The 18,834-nt window shown below is 43.5% G+C and overlaps 1 protein-coding gene across 1 annotated transcript in view; it reads left to right on the forward strand.

The window, feature by feature from the left end:
- LOC115144157 (ras-interacting protein 1-like) overlaps positions 1–18,834 on the forward strand; it is a 41,413-nt gene that overhangs the window by 8,285 nt on the left and 14,294 nt on the right. Inside the window, 10 exon segments of the mRNA XM_065002477.1 lie at positions 3,895–4,100; positions 4,306–4,480; positions 5,877–6,109; positions 6,595–7,199; positions 12,557–12,871; positions 14,718–14,839; positions 15,505–15,754; positions 15,918–15,955; positions 17,366–17,577; positions 17,717–17,829. Coding sequence (XP_064858549.1) covers positions 3,895–4,100; positions 4,306–4,480; positions 5,877–6,109; positions 6,595–7,199; positions 12,557–12,871; positions 14,718–14,839; positions 15,505–15,754; positions 15,918–15,955; positions 17,366–17,577; positions 17,717–17,829 — 2,269 coding nt within the window.

Here is an 18,834-nt window from a genome sequence, read left to right on the forward strand (position 1 = left end):
GACAAAACGGATGGCACTGTGATAAACTGCATCCAGTTTGCTGAGAAGAGTGTTGGAAGCCATTTTGTAGATGACATCGCCGAAGTCGAGGATCGGTAGGATAGTCAGTTTTACTAGGGTAAGCTTGGCAGCGTGAGCGAAGGAGGCTTTGTTGCGGAATAGAAAGCCGACTCTTGATTTGATTTTCGATTGGAGATGTTTGATATGGGTCTGGAAGGAGAGTTTGCAGTCTAGCCAGACACCTAGGTACTTATAGGTGTCCACATATTCAAGGTCGGAACCATCCAGTGTGGTGATGCTAGTCGGGCAAGCGGGTGCAGGCAGCGATCGGTTGAAAAGCATGCATTTGGTTTTACTAGCGTTTAAGAGCAGTTGGAGGCCACGGAAGGAGTGTTGTATGGCATTGAAGCTCGATTGGAGGTTAGATAGCACAGTGTCCAATGACGGGCCGAAAGTGTATAGAATGGTGTCGTCTGCGTAGAGGTGGATCAGGGAATCGCCCGCAGCAAGAGCAACATCATTGATATACACAGAGAAAAGAGTCGGCCCGAGAATTGAACCCCGTGGCACCCCCATAGAGACTGCCAGAGGACCGGACAACATGCCCTCCGAACGTTGAACCATGATGATCTGGATGAGATTGCCGAATCAAGGCAAAGTTAAGAATCTCTGGATTAACTATCTAATGTTTGCTAAATTTAATAATGAATACATTGGCTACATTTTATAAATTGACAAATATGTAAGCTATCTTGAGCAAATTTTAAATTGACACAATACATGTTATCTAGCATGGTTAGCTAGTTAGTGAGACTAGCCTGACTAGATGGCTACATTAGCCATCAATTTGTCTATCCATTTACATGCATGAGAAATGTATAGTTTTCTTTGGCCTTTATAAATCAACAGTCTCGCTTGCTAGTTAACTAGCTAGCTAGCATAGATGGTGAAGCTAGGCATTCTTGATAATGTTTGTTTGTGTCTGTGGGTGAGGGGTAGGTATCCTACTTCAAGTACTACTTGATTTGAAGCTACCCTAGCAAAAGAGGATCTGGTAAAAAGCCAATTTATGCTTGATCCATTAATGTGGTCGGAGGCTTCGTATGGCGGGTGTGACGCAATTGCAGAGCCTCCGGACGCAAGCTGAGGCCAAATCTAGCTCCGTACCGCATCACTGTCCGACTCCGGAAACCGGAGAGCAACATCTGTCCGGTGAAGTACACAAAGCATATTGCATGTAACAGACAGTTACATGACCTACAGCATGGTCAAGCAAGTTAATGTTTCCGCCATTTTCGGACCACTAAACCATGGAGAGTTACCGCAAGTCACAAAGGAAACAGGAACTGCCTCAACTGGGCTCCCGAACACAGCGGTCCAAGCCACTGCATCTCAATGCTAGAGGCATCACTGCAGACCCAGGTTCGATTTCAGGCCGTGATTGGGAGTCCCATAGGGCAGCGAACAATTGGCCCAGTGTCGTCTGGGTTAGGGTTTGGCCGGGATAGGCCGTCATTGTAGATAAGAATTCTTTCTTAACTGACTTGCCTAGTTAAAAAATGTCAAATTAAAACTATTCCAGCACCATTTCAACTTCAACATTTCAACATCATAAAATCACATGTGCTTGGTCTAATACAGTGACAACTAAAAGACACCAAAAACAATTTAGTCCAATCAACGTAAGCTAAATATGATGTGGCTGTGCATGGTTCTGATTTCACTGTGTGTGTGTGTGTGTGTCATGTTGATGAAACAGTCTATCACTCTGTCATACTGTACACGCTTTTATTTGTTGTTGTCCTCGGCTACCTGGCTAAAATGCTTGCTCGCTAGACTAACTTCCACTCATGGGTAACGTTAGGTAGTTAACATGATCCTTTTACATCTAGCTACATATGGAACTTCCATCCTCTCAGAACAGGGGCACAACAATGTATGAATGAATGCTTGGATCAGAACCAGAATCATGTTAATGTCAATGATGTATACTCTCAATGTGATTTGATAGGAGTGACGCCAAATCCAAACAGGCTTCCTTTGACATTTTTTTTTAGTGTGCCAGGACCATTCAAAGTTGAGCTCGATGCTGATTGGCTATTATTTGACTTTTTTTTAATCAAGGGAGGCCAAATGCATTCAATGCTACGGGCGGCAATAATGTCATACTCGTTTGGTCCAGACAGAAACAGATAGATGGCCTACAAGTAGAGAGACAGAGGGGCGCATTTTGACTCGCTCGGATGCTTTCTCCAGTGAGATACATTCAGCCTCTTGCGAATTAAAGGAAATGTATGAAACACAGAGAGTCATAACATCAATTATTTTATAGATTTTTTTTTTTTCTTGATGATTTTTTGGGGGAAGCCTGGCTTCCCTTGGCATCCATGAATACACGCCACCAGTTGTTTGCAGAGCTCACAACCTATGCTAGACTTGTGAGAAACCAGTTTTGGTTTAAATTGGCATTCCACATGAGAACGGTTGCCGACTTCTCATGTAGCCTATTACCGCCAACTTCAGGAGAGTAATGGCAGAATCTGCGAAAGCCAGGTAGGTGTGGGAGGAGGATGGTTGATCTCTGTCTTATTTCATCAAACAGTGCGCTTAAAGCATCAGACCAGCTCAATGCATATATATATATATATATAGTTGATTTTATTAAAACACAGTCTATATATGGAAAATATACGTTTTAAAATGTTTACCAATCAATTGGTCGAAAGAACAGACAACTTTCGTCTATTTTGCTTTAATACACCAGTGCATTCTGACACAGTGAATTGAAATTGTTCATATTGAACGATTCTGACACAGTGAATTGACCTCGTTCATATTGTTGGCAGACATAAGGGATTAAATATGGATCTTCACTGGCTAAAGGAGAAGAGGATCTGGTAAAATAAGGGTATGTTGCTATTGTCATCTCGGTTGCTTGCTATCTAGCTTTTTGGCAAGAAACTAGCCTAGTATTCATGGCACATTGTAAATATCTGACTTCTACTAGGATAGTATTCTGTACAAGATACAAGACCAAATGCATAAATAAGCCAACAAATATGAGTTAAATCAAATGTGGAAGAGTAAATGAAAATGTAAAATATATATTTAGTTTTTGATCAAGGTAGGTAGTAGCTGGCAGCAAAGGTGCCGGAGCTTGCAGGGATTTGTAGTTTTGCATGATGTCTATTTTGATGCTAATTAGCTTTTTTAGAATCTGAGAGTAAATAGAGACGAATATATTGATAAAAGTCACCTTGTCCGAGAGAGATTTACACGGTTATTAAAATGTCACGCCAGGGAAAACCTGCATGAAACAGAGACCTTGTTTGAAGTGGTTCTAAATTCCCCTATGGGAGAAATGAATGGTTAGAAAATGGTTGGAACCATTTCTGGTTTTAATCACTAGGTTTTATGGGTATTATGACCCATACACTGTGGGGCTCTATAAACGTTAATCTGAAAGAAACAACTCCAATTCCCTTAACAATGAAGCATTGAGCAATTAAAATAAGAAGCTTACATGGATTGTTGCAGAAATAGATCTAACAACACCATATTATCTCATTAACAGACTGAGCATAGCACAGTAAAGTAAGATTGGGGACTGTTGATGGATGGATGGTAATGTCTAGTTGAGACTCAATGTTGATACCTTTCTCAAAGAGGGTAGAGATATGAGGAAGTGACACAGTGGATTTAGATTACTATTCTTTAGATTTTCTGGAGTTTTTTTTTAATTAGAGTTCTACAGTATGTCATTCTAGCATTTTGTAGCACTCTTATTGGTGGGACAACATTGCTTACTGACAGAGCGACTTCTCTCTATATTTCTCTCTCCCTTTATCTCTCTTTCTCATTATCTCGATCTGTGTCCCCCACCCTCCCCCTCAGGTCAGGCTCCTCTGGTTCCAGTACCAGGTCAGCTGACAGTGTGGGCGTGGACGTCATCCGACAGCCATCCAGGAGTCGTATCCGCCGTCATACCAACCGCTTGTCTGCTGTGTTCCAGCGAGGCTCCGCCCATAACGCCACCGCTATGGCCTTACCCGGGTTACCTGGCTTACCTAGCCATGCTTGGAAGGAGTCGAATGACAGAAGTATGCCGTTTTCTAATCAAAATTGTATTTTTATAAACATTAACCCTAACCTTGACAATGAGAAACAAGTTGGCTTAAGCAGAAAGCATCTGACTGGCAAGCAGTCTAAACCTTAACCCCGACCCCAGCCTAAAATAAATTAAGACACTTGCTTACCAGTTCTGATGATGTAGTCACTACTTTTCTTCGTGACGTTTCCATCTAGTTTCTCCCGGGGATGCATCAATGACAGACGACCCTGCTGAACTGTCCAATCAGATAACGGCACCAGGCATTCTGAAGATCTTTGGCAGTGAGATCTGCCAGGGGGCAAACTACAAGAGCGTCCTGGCAACAACACACTCCAGTGCTAAGGAGCTGGTCAAAGAGGCACTGGAGAGGTACAGGAGTGTGCGTGTGTGTGTGCGCATGTGTGTATGCATGTTGTCTTAGATTTCTTAGATTTTGGGTAGATTTAAAGATTTATTCGGGCTGCAATTTCTGAGGATGTTAACTCGAATGAACTTATCCTCTGCAGTAGAGGTAACTCTGGGTCTTCCTTTCCTGTTGCAATCCTCATGAGAGCCAGTTTCCTCATAGCGCTTGATGGTTTTTGCAACTGCACTTGAAGTTTTACGCATTGACTGATCTTCATGTCTTCAAGTAATGATGGACTGTCATTTCTCTTTGCTTATTTGAGTTGTTCTTGCCGTAATATGGACTTGCTCTTTTACCAAATAGGGCTAATTTCTGTATACCACCCCTACCTTGTCACTACAACACTGATTGGTTCAAATGCATTAAGGAGGAAAGAAATTCCACAAATTAACTTTTAACAAGGCACACCTGTTAATTTAAATGCATTCCAAGTGACTAACTCATGAAGTTGGTTGAGAGAATGCCAAGTGTGTGCAAAGCTGTCATCAAGGCAAAGGGTGGCTACTTTGAAGAGTCTCAAATGTACAATATATTTGATTTATTTAAGACTTTTTTGTTTTCTGAATGATTCCATGTGTTATTTCACCGTTTGGATGTCTTCACTATTATTCTACAATGTAGAAAATAGTAAAAATAAAGAAAAACCCTTGAACGAGTAGGTGTGTCCAAACTTTTGACTAGTACTGTACTTGGAAAATCATAAATATACTGTATAATGACATACGGAGTCTTTGATCATATATGAAACTTGTTTGGCAATTTTTTTGCGATGTGACATGTGCAGCTTGTTATCCAGTGTCAGGGGCCTGTGAGCTGTAAGTACTATGCCAGAGCGCCCACTGTGAAGTAGATGACTAATGCACATCCTTCACGCTGGTGTTGAGCCTATGCTATGCAAGGAATAGAATTTAGACAAATGTATATATTGTTCTCAAGGGTAGTTGTTTAGTATAACTGCAGTATAGTGCATTGATTGTACATGTCCGGTGTGTGTGGTGTGTCATGTTTTGTTTTGGCTATATTTTCAGTATAATGCATTGAGTGTGTGTGTGCCAGATCTAGCGTTTACATGGGTGTTTTGGAACATTCTAGAGAGAACCACAAACCGTGAAGGCTGACCAATTTAACCATGCTGTTGAGAGCCTCTCTCACTCTCACTCTCTCACCTTACTTAAAATACTGTATTATAACCAGAAACAGAATGGAGATACTCAGGGTGTGTTTCTGAGCTTGGCGTGCAGAGACGGTTTACCAGACATAGAGTAAGCCTACTGAAGTCCGTTCCCATTGTCCTCCAAGAGTTGTTAGTTGTAAATACTATCCTTGTTATAAACAGCTTCACTTCCCTTAATTGCCCAGGTACGGTCTGAACAAGGAAGAGGCGGAGTCGTATGTTCTCTGCGACTCCATTGGCTACGTGGGTGACCACCAGTGGAAGACGGAATGCTTCCGGGTCGTCGGTGACAATGAGAAGCCCCTCCTCCTGCAGTCACTATGGAAACCCAGGGAGGGCTTGGCGAGGCGGTTTGAGATCCAGAGGAGAGCCAGTGTGGAGGAAAAGAGATCAAGAGACAAGGACACGGTCACTGCTGGTAGGACTGATAGGGAGACTGCAAGGTCTGCAGTACTCAAATCAAATCAAATGTATTTATATAGCCCTTCGTACATCAGCTGATATCTCAAAGTGCTGTACAGAAACCCAGCCTAAAACCCCAAACAGCAAGCAATGCAGGTGTAGTACTAGTGTAGTACTAGTGGTTTTCTTTATTCCCTGGTAGTTAATTGATTGATTAATGTGGGATATGATACCAGGGTAGTGTCTTTGCTAGGGGGAAGGGACAGCAAAATGACGTAGAGGTGCATCCTGTTATGTGTTTGTCTTATGAATGGTTAAACCAACTCTTATGATAGCCCCCTGCCTGTGTTTTACTGTTTTACCATTTTAATGTTGAACGTTTCTCTCTCCCAACCATCATATCCACCACTGCAGTCTGTTTCCTGCACGTTAGCTTCTGCATGTTGATTTTGGCAGCCACACACACACACACACATATCCAAACTCTCTCCTGTCTCTCAGGCATCAACGCCCAGGCTCGTAAACTCCAGAAGAGCCGCTCTCGAGTCACCTCTGCCCTGATCGAGAGGAGGAGTGTGTATGTGACCTCTACCCTAGAGAGGGGTGTGTGTGGGGCTTGTAACCAAAAGGACAGGGGCGGGAGGGTATGTGGGGGCCAGAATAAGTCTGAACGGGGGCCGGGTCTGTGGAGGAGCCAGAGTGAAGCAGACCTCTCACCCCAGTCCACAGAAACACAACAGAGACACCAACAGAACCCCACTGAGCCCCTTAGTCAGAACCCCAATGGGTTTCACACTCCCAGTCAAGACGAGAACCACAATCAGTGTCACAGTCAGGACCATGAACAGAATGTGGAACAGAATCACAAATTGAACCCCGATAAGAACCTCAAACAGAGAGATGAAGAGAGCTATGTTGACGCCAATGTTCCCCCTCTGGAGGACCCTGGATCAGAGACTTACACAGAGCCCCTCTGTCCTTCCCCTGAGATGGAGAGAGAGAGGGAGGAGACGGAGAGCAGTGACGATAACGTAACACTTTACTCCATTCACCCTCCCCAAGACTGCCCCTACCTACTGCTGCTACAGGGCTACAGCAACAGACAGGTAGGACACACAGTACTCCATTCACTCACCCCACGAGTACCCCGCACACATTGAGTCTCATCAATCCCCCTCTTGAACACCTCTCTCCCCTGTCTCACTCCCCTTTCTCTCCTCTCCTCTCTCCCTCACCCTTCTCTCCCTCCCTCTCTTTCTGAGGTTGCTGCTCCTTATGGAAACAGATAACTATGTTCTCATTCTCTCAAGGTGTCTGTAGACAATGGACAGAGAATCTATCACAGTATTCTCTCCCTCGTGGCTCCACTTTGTCCTCAAACTCTCTGCCTGCTCTTACTCACCGCATTGGGCACACACACACACACACACACATTGGTGATGCTCCATCACATGCTGCAGGGGCGGACAGGCCATCTGGAATTTCAGGCAAATGCCAGATGGGCTGGTCCATTTTTTAGCCCAGTTGGCCTTTTTATCATTATTTGGCTAATAATGGGGGCATCAAGGAAAAAAGAGAGGGAGGGAGAGAAGGGTGAGTGAGTTAGAAATTCCAAGGCCATGTTCTGGTCCCAGTCCGCCCCTGACATGCTATCTCTGGCTCACAGTAAACATTACAGTTGGAACATCTGAGATTCCAGGCAAGCGATCCCATTTTCCCACTGGAAAAATTCACAGAGACAGTTAGGGACAAACAGCGGAGAGAATCCTTCTTGGAAATGCCAGCATGAGCAGAAACGTGTGTAAAAACACAGATCCGGATACAGAGTAGTGCAACAGTGGCACTGCTTCCTGACTGATTACAGTGGGCTATAACGGATTCAGGGTGGTGATACATACACACACACGCAACACAAGTAATCTTACGTCAGCACCTAGGATTTTGAATGTATTTGTGTATTGTTCCCATAGTAATCCATTTGTTATCTCACCATTTGTCATCTCGTTCAAATATAATAGTTTCAAACTCACTCATGTGTAACACACATTTAATATTGATAGAGGCTGAATAAAGAGTTGAATGCGAGGTGTTTTGGTATTGAACTCATCTCATACTGTATGTTCTGCCAGGTATTCTAAAACTAATTTCTCTCTCTTCCCCTCTCTCTCTCTGGTCATTTCTATGTAATAGGACCCATGAGCACCAACATGTGAACTTCATAGGAGCATGTCAAATTGGGTGTCAAATAAAAGCTAAGAGTCAATATTTCTGAGAAATTAAGGCATATATACATTTTCAACCATTTTCCCTCCTAAAAATGTGCAATAAGCAAAGGCTTTGATTTCTGGTCAAACAGATGGAAAAGGGGTCTTAAATTGTTTTTATATATTCTAGATGATTTTTTCTAAGTATTAGAAATACATCAAAACACAACCTTGTTGAAGTAAAGAACCCTGCCAACTAATACAAACATTTATATTTTGTTTTGGAGAAATAATGTGCCTTCTGTGAGTTAAGAAACATTGCCTTATGCCTTGTAATTACATGACCAAAAACCCACCTATCTTTAAGATATTTCTCTGCAATTAAATTGGCTAAAATGGGAAACCATAGTAGTCACATACAACTGTTGGGTCACTTGCTACTGTTCTCCCTTCCACTGGCATACTGTTATGTTCAGCTCATACAGTGCCTTCAGAAAATATTCATACCCCTTGACTTATTCCATTTTGTTGTTACAGCCTGAATTTGAAATGGATTAATAATAATTATTTTTTCTCTCACCAATTTACACACAATAACCTAAAATGATCAAGGGAAACCCTGTTTTTAGAACTTATTGCAAATGTATTGTAAATGAAATACAGATATATTCAATTTACATAAGTAGTCACACCCCTGAGTCAATGCTTTGTAGAAGCACCTTTGGTGGTGATTACAGCTTTGAGTCGTCTTGGGTATGTCTGGATCAGCTTTGCACATCTGGATTTGGGGATTTTCTAAAGCTCTGTTAAGTTAGATGGGGAGTGGCGGTGAACAGAAATCTTCAAGTCTTTCCACAGATTTTCAATTGGATTCAAGTCTGAGCTTTGGCTGGGCCACTCAAGGACTTTCACATTCTTGTTCTGAAGCCATTCCAGCATTGCTTTGGCTTTTCTATATGCTTGGGGTCATTGTCCTGTTGGACTGTAAATCTTCCAACAGGACAATGATATTTGCAGTCTGGACAAGGGTTGTTTGCACTCTGAAGCAGGTTCTCATCAACGATTTGCCTGTAGTTGGCTCCATTCATTGTTGCCTCTTATCCTTAAAATTCTCCCAGTCCTTACTGCTGAAAAGCATCCCCAGAGCATGATGCTGCCACCACCATGCTTCACGGTAGAGATGGTGTTAGACAGGTGAGCTGTGCCTGGTTTCTCCATGCATTCAGGCCAAAGAGTTAAATTTGTCTCATCAGACCACAGATTATTTTGCCTTATGCTCTGAGTCTTTCATGTGCCTTTTTGACAACTCCAGGTGTGCTGTCATGTGCCTTTTTCTCAGAAGTGGCTTCCATCGGGCCACTCTCCCATAAAGCCCAGATTGGTAGAGTGCTGTAGAAACTGTTGTCCTTCTGGCAGGTTCTCCCATCTCAGCCAAGGAACTCTGTACTTCTGTCAGAGTGGTCATTGGGGTTCTTGGTCACATCCTTGACCACGGTCTTCATGCCCGGTTGCTCAGTTTGGTCGGATGGCCAGCTATAGGCAGAGTCAGGGTAGTTCCATATTTTTTCAATTTCCCAATGATGGACACCAATGTACTCTTGAAAACATTAAACACTCTAGAAATATACCATGCCCCAGACATATTATATCTCTGAGATCTACGGAAAGTTCCTTCATGATATAGTTTCTGCTCTGACATGCACAGTCAAATGTGGGACCTGAGCTCAATTTGGAGTGTCACAGCAAACGGGTGTGAATACTTATTTCATTTTCAATTCATTTTGCAAAAATTTCAAACATGTTTTAACACTGTCATTGTCGGGTATTGTACCAGTCAAAAGATGAACACACGTACTAATTCAAGGGTTTTTCTTTATTTTTACTATTTTCTACATCGTAGAATAATAGTGAAGACATCAAAACTATGAAATAACACATATGGAATCATGTAGTCTGGCTCTAACCAGAATAGAGAGGAGTGGGAGGCCCCGGTGCACAACTGAGCAAGAGGACAATTACATTAGTGTCTAGTTTGAGAAACAGACACCTCACACGTCCTCAACTGGCAGCTTCATTAAATAGTACCCACAAAACACCAGTCTCAACGTCAACAGTGAAGAGGTGACTCCGGTATGCTGGCCTTCTAGGCAGAGTTCCTCTGTCCAGTGTCTGTGTTCTTTTGCCCATCTTAATCTTTTTTTTATTGGCCAGTCTGAGATATGGATTTTTCTTTGCAACTCTGCCAGCTCAATAAGTTTAAACAGGAAAACGGCAAGATGACAAGAACTGTTTGTTGGAGCTTCATGAAATGAGCTTCCATGGCCGAGCAGCCGCACACAAACCTAAGATCACCATGCGCAATGCCAAGCGTCAGCTGGAGTGGTGTAAAGCTTGCCACAATTTGACTCTTGAAATGCACATTGTATTTGGTACAAATCATTCCCTAAAGCTCTAGACTTGAGCTGAATCTGGTAATGAATGGTGTGGCTGTTGAATAAGTTGGGGAGACTAAATTACTTGGTGTTACCTTAGACTGTAAACAGTCATGTCAAAACATATAGATTCAATGGTTGTAAAGATGGGGAAAGATTCTGTCCATAATAAAGAGATGTTCTGCTTTTTTGACACCACACTCAACACAGCAAGTCCTGCACAGGGCTCTGGTTTTGTTTTATCTTGATTACTGTCCAGCCATGTGGTCAAGTGCTACTAAGACCTAGTTAAGCTGCAGCGAGCCCAGAACAGAGCGGCGCATCTGGCTCTTTATTGTAGTCAAAGGGCTAATATAAATACTATGCATGCCAGTCTCTCTTGGCTGAGGAGAGTTGAGGAGAGACTGACTGCATCACTTCTTTTTTATAAGAAACATTAATGTGCTGAAAATTCCAAATAGTTTGCATAGTCAACTTACGCACAGCTCTGCCGTTTCCAGCTACAATAGTCAGTTACAACATTAACAATGTCCACACTGTATTTATGATCAATTTGATGTTGTTTTAATGGACAAAAAAATGCTTTTCTTTCAAAAACAAGGAAATGTCTCAGTGACCCCAAACTTTTGAACGGTAGTGTAGGTAACCAGACTTTTCCAATAGAACACTTTTTCAGACACTTTCAAAACTTTCCAAACCAACAAACTGTTGGCTCATTAGGCATTCAACAGGAAGTAAAGGAAGTAAAGAAAAGTACTGTACAGTACTGTACAGTAGTGTCGATTTCAGTACTGTACAGTAGAGCACATTAGATTAGAGTACCGTATGTGCTGAATTATACTGTACTTTATTGTACTGTGCTGAACATATCTACTTTCCTGGAGCTCTACTGTATGGTACTGAACTCTACTCTGCTGTGCTGAGCTGTGATGTCCAAACTTGTGAAACAAAGACGTGTATGATTGGTTCAGACATGGTCTGTTCCGGACCGAATGTGGTCTTGTTTGGGGATGGTGCTCACTAGAATAATAGCCAGTGTGTAGAATAATACCGAAATATGCTAAATAAGGATATCGCATATTTCTACCTTTTGTGTACCTATTCAGGATACATCACCATGAAGAGAATCATATTCATAATTACGCATTTCTGTATTGTACAGATCAGGGGCCCATGATGTAATCCATTCTCATAATTCTGTTACCAGATGTAAATCCATTTCACCTACTGTAGTTCAATAACCAAAATAAAAATGTTTAACTCAAGGTGTCATGTCAAAGCCGACACTCCATTCTTTCTGCAGACATCTTTCAATCTTAATTTGGATTAGATTTTTCAGAGATTTGAAAAATGTGAAATACTGAGGGAGATTTTACCCAAATTCTATTACCAAACTTTGCATCTGCACAGTGTTGTTTTGTGAAATTTGCTGTGTACATTTTTCAAAGTAGACCTTGTGCATAGAGTTGTATGGTTAGCAAAATGTTGAAATCAATGGTTTTTGTTCAGCATACATTTTAAAGTGAAAATTCTGAGTCAAAGTGTAATTCCGTTACTGTGTAATTGCCATTCTACAGTTTGGTGGGGAACATTAGGCTCTTCATCCATACATGGGTTCTTTAAGGGGTGTTAGGCTCTGTTGATGATCAGGGGGATCTGGAGTTCTTTTAAACCCTTTTTAAACTTCTATTTTTCTTACAGGCTGGAACACACGAGGGCCATGTTGCATGATGTCTGATGGTTGACTGTTGATGTACTGTAGGGTCTTGACCCAATAAAGTAAATGGGATTTTACAATTCAAATTATCTCTCTTTTTTTCTCCTCAGGACTTTGTCATCTACCTGCTGAACGGTTCAAGCATTTTGATTGGTCGATGTGGTGGCGAAGACAAGGAGAGGTCAAAGGTTGACTTCCCGCTCTCTGCCCCCGACATCCTGCCTCTTCACTGCTGCCTATGTCGCCATGAGCACAACGATAAAGGTTCCACCGTCCGCCTCCGTCCCTTCCACAGTGCTATGGTAACACGGAACGGGGAGACGTTGTCCGAAGAGGCAGAGCTTAGTCCAGGTGATGTCATCGGGATGGGACGTCACTACCTATTCTTGTTCAAGGACCCCACTGCCTGGGTTGTTATGCAGAAGGTGAATATGTTTAGTCACTATAACCATGTTTCCATCCACAGTTTTCATGCGAGTAAAGTCATACCGTATAAGAAAAATCACTACTGCTGTGATGGAAACAGTGAGTTTTGGTACAATTTTATAAATGGCAACAAATAATTTGTTTGTTTGACATTGTGGGATCTAAAATTAATTATGCGAGAAATGGCAAAGTATTTATGCGCAAATATTGATAACCATAATATCAAAGTAAACTTGGAGTCACGGATGATATGTTGTGTGGTCCTCTACGAATAAGTTAGGAACTTCACAGGGTGATGAAAGTGCACTGTGATCTTGATGCTCCTTTCCAATAAATACCGAGGGTCTTAATGTGGTGACATGATGATCGATGCTTGACTTCCGTTTGACAAATACAAATATTTGAGCTCTTATCCATAATAATTTCATCATGTAGACGAGCCTACCTGCACTGTATTTGTGAACGGTTGGCTAGAGTACACATGCTAATACCACAGTTTTGCTATTTAACACAGTTTTTGTGATAAAAAAAATTGGTAGAGTTGAAAATGTGGCCTCTTAAGAGTGGCGACCCTCGCCGCCGACCTCTGACTGGGGACCCTCCCCACGGGTCCCGAATGGACGGGAGATTCCGGCAGCGCCGGACAGGCGGGAGACTCCGGCAGCGCTGGAGAGGAGGAAGGCTCTGGCAGCGCTGGACAGGCGGGAGCACCTGTAAGGAGGAGATAGAGAGACAGCCTGGTGCGGGCGGCTGCCACTGGAGGGCTGGTACGTAGAGGTGGCACCGGATAGACCGGACCGTGAAGACTCACTGTAGCTCTTGCGCACCGAGCCTGCCCAACCTTACCTGGCTGAATGCTCCCCGTAGCCAGGCCAGTGCGGCGAGGTGGAATAGCCCGCACTGGGCTGTGCTGGCGAACCGGGGACACCATGCGTAAGGCTGGTGCCATGTACACCGGCCCGAGGAGACGCACTGGAGACCAGATGCGCTGAGCCGGCTTCATGGCACCTGGCTCGATGCCCACTCTAGCCCAGGCCGATACGAGGCGCTGCAATGTACCGCACCGGGCTATGCACATGCACCGGGGACACCGTGCGCTCCACCGCATAACACGGTGCCTGCCCGTTCCCTCTCGCTCTCCGGTCAGCACGGGACGTTGGCACAGGTCCTGCGATTCCGGCTGCTGCTGCTGCTGCCCGTTCCCTCTCGCTCTCCGGTCAGCACGGGACATTGGCACAGGTCCTGCGATTCCGGCCGCTGCTGCTGCTGCTGCTGCTGCTGCCCGTTCCCTCTCGCTCTCCAGTCAGCACGGGACGTTGGCACAGGTCCTGAGATTCCGGCCGCTGCTGCCCGTTACCACGCTGCTTGGTCCTGTGGTGGTGGGTGTTTCTGTAATGGATCTCGTCCTCCTCTTCTGTAGAGGAGTAGCGAGAAGGAGGACCAATTTTGCAGCGTGGGACAACGATTGACAGCTGCCTCCGATTGAGGACCATACTGGGCCGAACACAGAAATCCCAAATATTAGAAAAACGAACATAGACAACCCACCCAACTCACGCCCTGACCATACTAAAACAAAGATATAATAACAGAACTGAGGTCAGAATGTGACAGATCTGCAACAAGTCCATTTGGTGGAAACACACCACTGGTTGGAAAATTACATTTTCTTTATGCCGATTCGAGAATATTTGCATGAAAATCAGTCTCTAATTGTATGGAAACCTAGCTTATGAAAACATTTAGAACTAACAATTTTGTTCTAGCTCTGTGTTTGTTACAAAACAGATATTTACTGCGCAGGTTTTAAGGTTAAACTTTACTTCTGACGCATTTTGTTTTTAGGTGAAGGACCCCACTTCTTCTCCCGATCCTACAGGGGTTCTGCCCCAGGCCACTACACTCGCTACTAGTGAACCAGCACTCTGCAACACCTGTATCTCAGCTAGTGGGACCAGAGAAATAAGGTAACATCTGCTCACTGGTTGCTTTTCCTCCAAGCTTTTAGTGATACAGGTCGTTATTGTAAATTATGAAGATTACATTTTTTTTTTTTTTAACTATTCACAAGTTTAAGGACCAGACATTGAAATGGGTTTAGAATATTTATTGAGGAAATGAGAATGAGGATTCAGGAGGGGAATGAGAATGGACTGGATGAAGCCGAGAGCTACAGATGAAGGATCCAGAGGGGTAGAGTTTGGCTTGGAGTCTCAGGTAGACATCATCATCAGGCAGTGGTAGTAGGCTGCTGTGGTGATGGAAATCTCCCCATGAGATCCTTAGAAGAACATAAGAGATACTAGATAGAAGGCGGGATGCTAAACTTGATAAAGCTTTTAAACACACAGCATCATGCCACGTGATACGCTGCAGAACAAACAAGAAGAACGTTAGTTTGGTCAGTTTTAAGTAGGGTGGTAGTGGTGATTAAGGAGAATGAGGACAGGTCGGGAGGCTGATTAGGAATGAGTTGCAGCTAATGCTTGTTGAGTTGCTAGGGAGCTGCGCTCAATGCAACTAATTAAAGTGTTGCATTCAAGTCTGGTCCTCTCCTGAATTTTTGTTCATTCTTAACACCATTAAAACATTTTTTAACTAGACACGTTTCCACTGACATGGTCTTCGTCAGGTCTAGAAGGGCCACAGCTTGCCTAAACAACCCTGAGGGTCGCGGCCTGAACCTACTCTACGTTGTGGAGCACGAGGATGCCGTCGTCAAGGAAATCGTTGCCATGGGGAGTGTCCATAGAGACAAGCCGCCGTTGACTGTAGCATTCCTGCTGAGTGTGTGTGTCGAACATTCCGCCACACACCTCCAAACCTCCGACCTCCGCAGACTACTGCTGCTCATAGCCAGCCAGGTCCAGAATGCCATGTGGGTAAGTGACATTACTGTATGTTACTTTATAGTCAATATGGCTGTATGAATGATCATCTCTTATTTTCTCTTAAAGTGTATGTAATAAATTATATAACTACGTTTGGATCAGAAAAGTTTGTAGGCCTAATATTTTTTCATTTTGTCCCCATGCTTTGTAACAGGAACACACCAAGGAGCTTGCTGCTAATCAACCAGAAGTGTGAGTGCCTGCACAAAGCCAACTATTTCCATCTCTGTATGAGTTATTCAGTACCAATCAAATGTTTGGACACACCTACTCATTCCAGGATTTTTCTTTATTTTTACTGTTTCCTACGTTGTAGAATAATAGTGAAGACATCAAAACTATGAAATAACACATATGGAATCATGTAGTAACCAAAAAAGTGTTAAACAAATCAAAATATATTTTATATTTGAGATTCTTATTTTGGTAAAAGACCAAGTCAATATTATGTGAAGTACAGCAAAAACAAGTAAAGAGAAATGACAGTCCATGAATTTCATGACATGAATTTCAGTCTTTGCTGAAAATGTCAAGAACTTTGAACGTTTCTTCAAGTGCAGTCGCAAAAAACATAAAGCGCTATGATGAAACTGGCTCTCATGAGGACCGCCACAGGAAAGGAAGACCCAAAGTTACCTCTGCTGCAGAGGATAAGTTAGAGTTAATTGTACCTCAGATTGCAGCCCAAATAAATGCTTCACAGAGTTCAAGTAACAGACACATCTCACAATCAGCTGTTCAGAGGAGACTGCGTGAATCAGGCCTTCATGGTTGAATTGCCACAGAGAAACCACTACTAAAGGACACCAATAAGAATAAGAGACTTTCTTGGGCCAAGAAACACAAGCAATGGACATTAGACCTGTGGAAATCTGTCCTTTGATCTGATGAGTCCAAATTTGAGATTTAGGGTTCCAACCGCTGTGTCTTTGTGAGACGCAGAGTAGGTGAACGGATCATCTCAGCATGCGTGGTTTCCACCATGAAGCATGGAGGAGGAGGTGGGGGGGGTGCTTTGCTTGTGACACTGCCTGTGATTAATTTAGAATTCAAGGCACACTTAACCAGCATGGCTACCACAGCATTCTGCAGCGATACGCCATCCCATCTGGTTTGCAGGTGGGACTGTAAATTCGTTTTTCAACAGGACAATGACCCAAAACACTTGTGAACTGGCCTCCACAATCACCTGACCTCAACCCAATTGAGATGGTTTGGGGTGAGTTGGACCGCAGAGTGAAGGAAAAGCAGCCAAAAAGTGGTCATGTGGGAACTCCTTCAAGACTGTTGGAAAAGCATTCCACATGAAGCTGGTTGAGGGAATACCAAGTGTGTAAAGCGCTCATCAAGGTAACGGGTGGCTACTTTGAAGAATCTCAAATATAAAATATATTTTGATTTGCTTAACAGTTTTAATGATTCCATATGTGTTATTTCATAGTTTTAATGTCTTCACTATTATTCTACAATGTAGAAAATAGTACAAATAAAGAAAACCCCTTGAATGAGTAGGTGTGTCCAGCCTTTTGACTGGTACTGTACTTGCCACTGTATGGTTATAGGCATAGGATCTGATTCTAGATCTATTCCTTGGTATCCCAGTCTCTGTAGTGACCCAGAGGAGCAGCAGCCTCTCAACCTGGCAGAACTGGTCTCAGGCCTGCGTACCCTGGTGGTCTGGATGTCCAACGCCCTGGAGCTGCTGTATTACATCCAACAACAGATGCCCCAAACACTGGCCTGGAGGTCACACAGAGAACAAGGGGTGGAGGCAGAGGGAGAGGAACACAATGACAAGGAGGAGGAGAGCATGGGTTAGTTTTGGGCTTTTCTAGCCTAGCTTCACCTTCTAGCCAGGGGACTAAAATAGTCTAAAGAAAGCATACTAAGAACTTTACGTAGGATCCATAACATCTATTAAGACATTTACCTATATTTTCTGTTTGTTGCCAGCCCTGTTGGAGATGAGGCTGTCGTGTGTGAGGTTGGCCAGTGAAGAAGCCATGACAGTTCTGGAGGAAGTTATCATGTTGACCTTTCAGCAGTGTGTCTACTACCTCACCAAGGTCAGTATCCCACACACCTGAACTTTAAACTCCATCAGTTGCATTTTAGTGAGTTCAGCACCAGACTAGACCAGGGGTACACAACTCTGGCCTACAACTGCAGAACTTTAAAGGACTAAGCTCCTCAGCAACACTCTACATATTCCCCGATGTACTAGTTAGCTCACCTTGCTTTAGCTTTTCCCTTCAGGGCCTGATGGGTTTGTTGTGTCTCTTAGTCTGAGAAAGAGTCCAGTTAGTTAGTCCTCTCTAGAGTAGAGACATGAGAGAGGTTTTCTGATAGAGCAGCCTTATTGGACTACTACACTGGGGGCTTTATTGCTGGCCACAGACAGACAGCAGGGGTATTGTGTGTGTGTGTGTGTGTGTGTGTGTGTGTGTGTGTGTGTGTGTGTGTGTGTGTACGTCAGGCCTCTTGTCATTAAGGAGTTTAGAAGTGTTGCCAGGTGTGTGTGTGTATACTGTTTGAGAGGAACTATTGGCAGCTGGGGTACAGCTGGTTGCCCTATATCAGTCAGCACACCATCAGTCAGTGTGTGGTCTGACAAAGAATTCCACAATGGAAGTTTGCTTTGTCATCTTTTGATCACTCCTTGGAGAGGGTCAGGGATAGTTGTTATCATAAACAGACGTCATAGATACAGTCCTCACCCACCTCGACCACCCTCTGCCTAACCCTGCCTGTGACCTGTGACTGCACACTACAGTACCACCCAAACCAAGAGAACATGACTTAATCATGTACAGGTTGCCACGTCAAGCGTTAGCCATGTTAGCATTAGCCAAGGTAAATTAACTCAAGCCGAGCGTTAGGTGCAGCCTATGCTAAATGCTACGCTAACTGGAAGTCAGTTGTATGCTTACTGAGGCAGACGAGGCCATGGCACCGTTCCGTATCTGTTTCCTGTCCAGGAAGGAAGTGGGAGGGAAAGAGCATCATCACCATGATTTATCCAAAGAGGACACAGAATAGATTCCTGTAGAGGGTTCGGGGATAGGCAGGCT

Source organism: Oncorhynchus nerka, linkage group LG16 (genome assembly GCF_034236695.1).
Source record: "Oncorhynchus nerka isolate Pitt River linkage group LG16, Oner_Uvic_2.0, whole genome shotgun sequence".
NCBI classification, from domain to species: Eukaryota; Metazoa; Chordata; class Actinopteri; order Salmoniformes; family Salmonidae; genus Oncorhynchus; species Oncorhynchus nerka.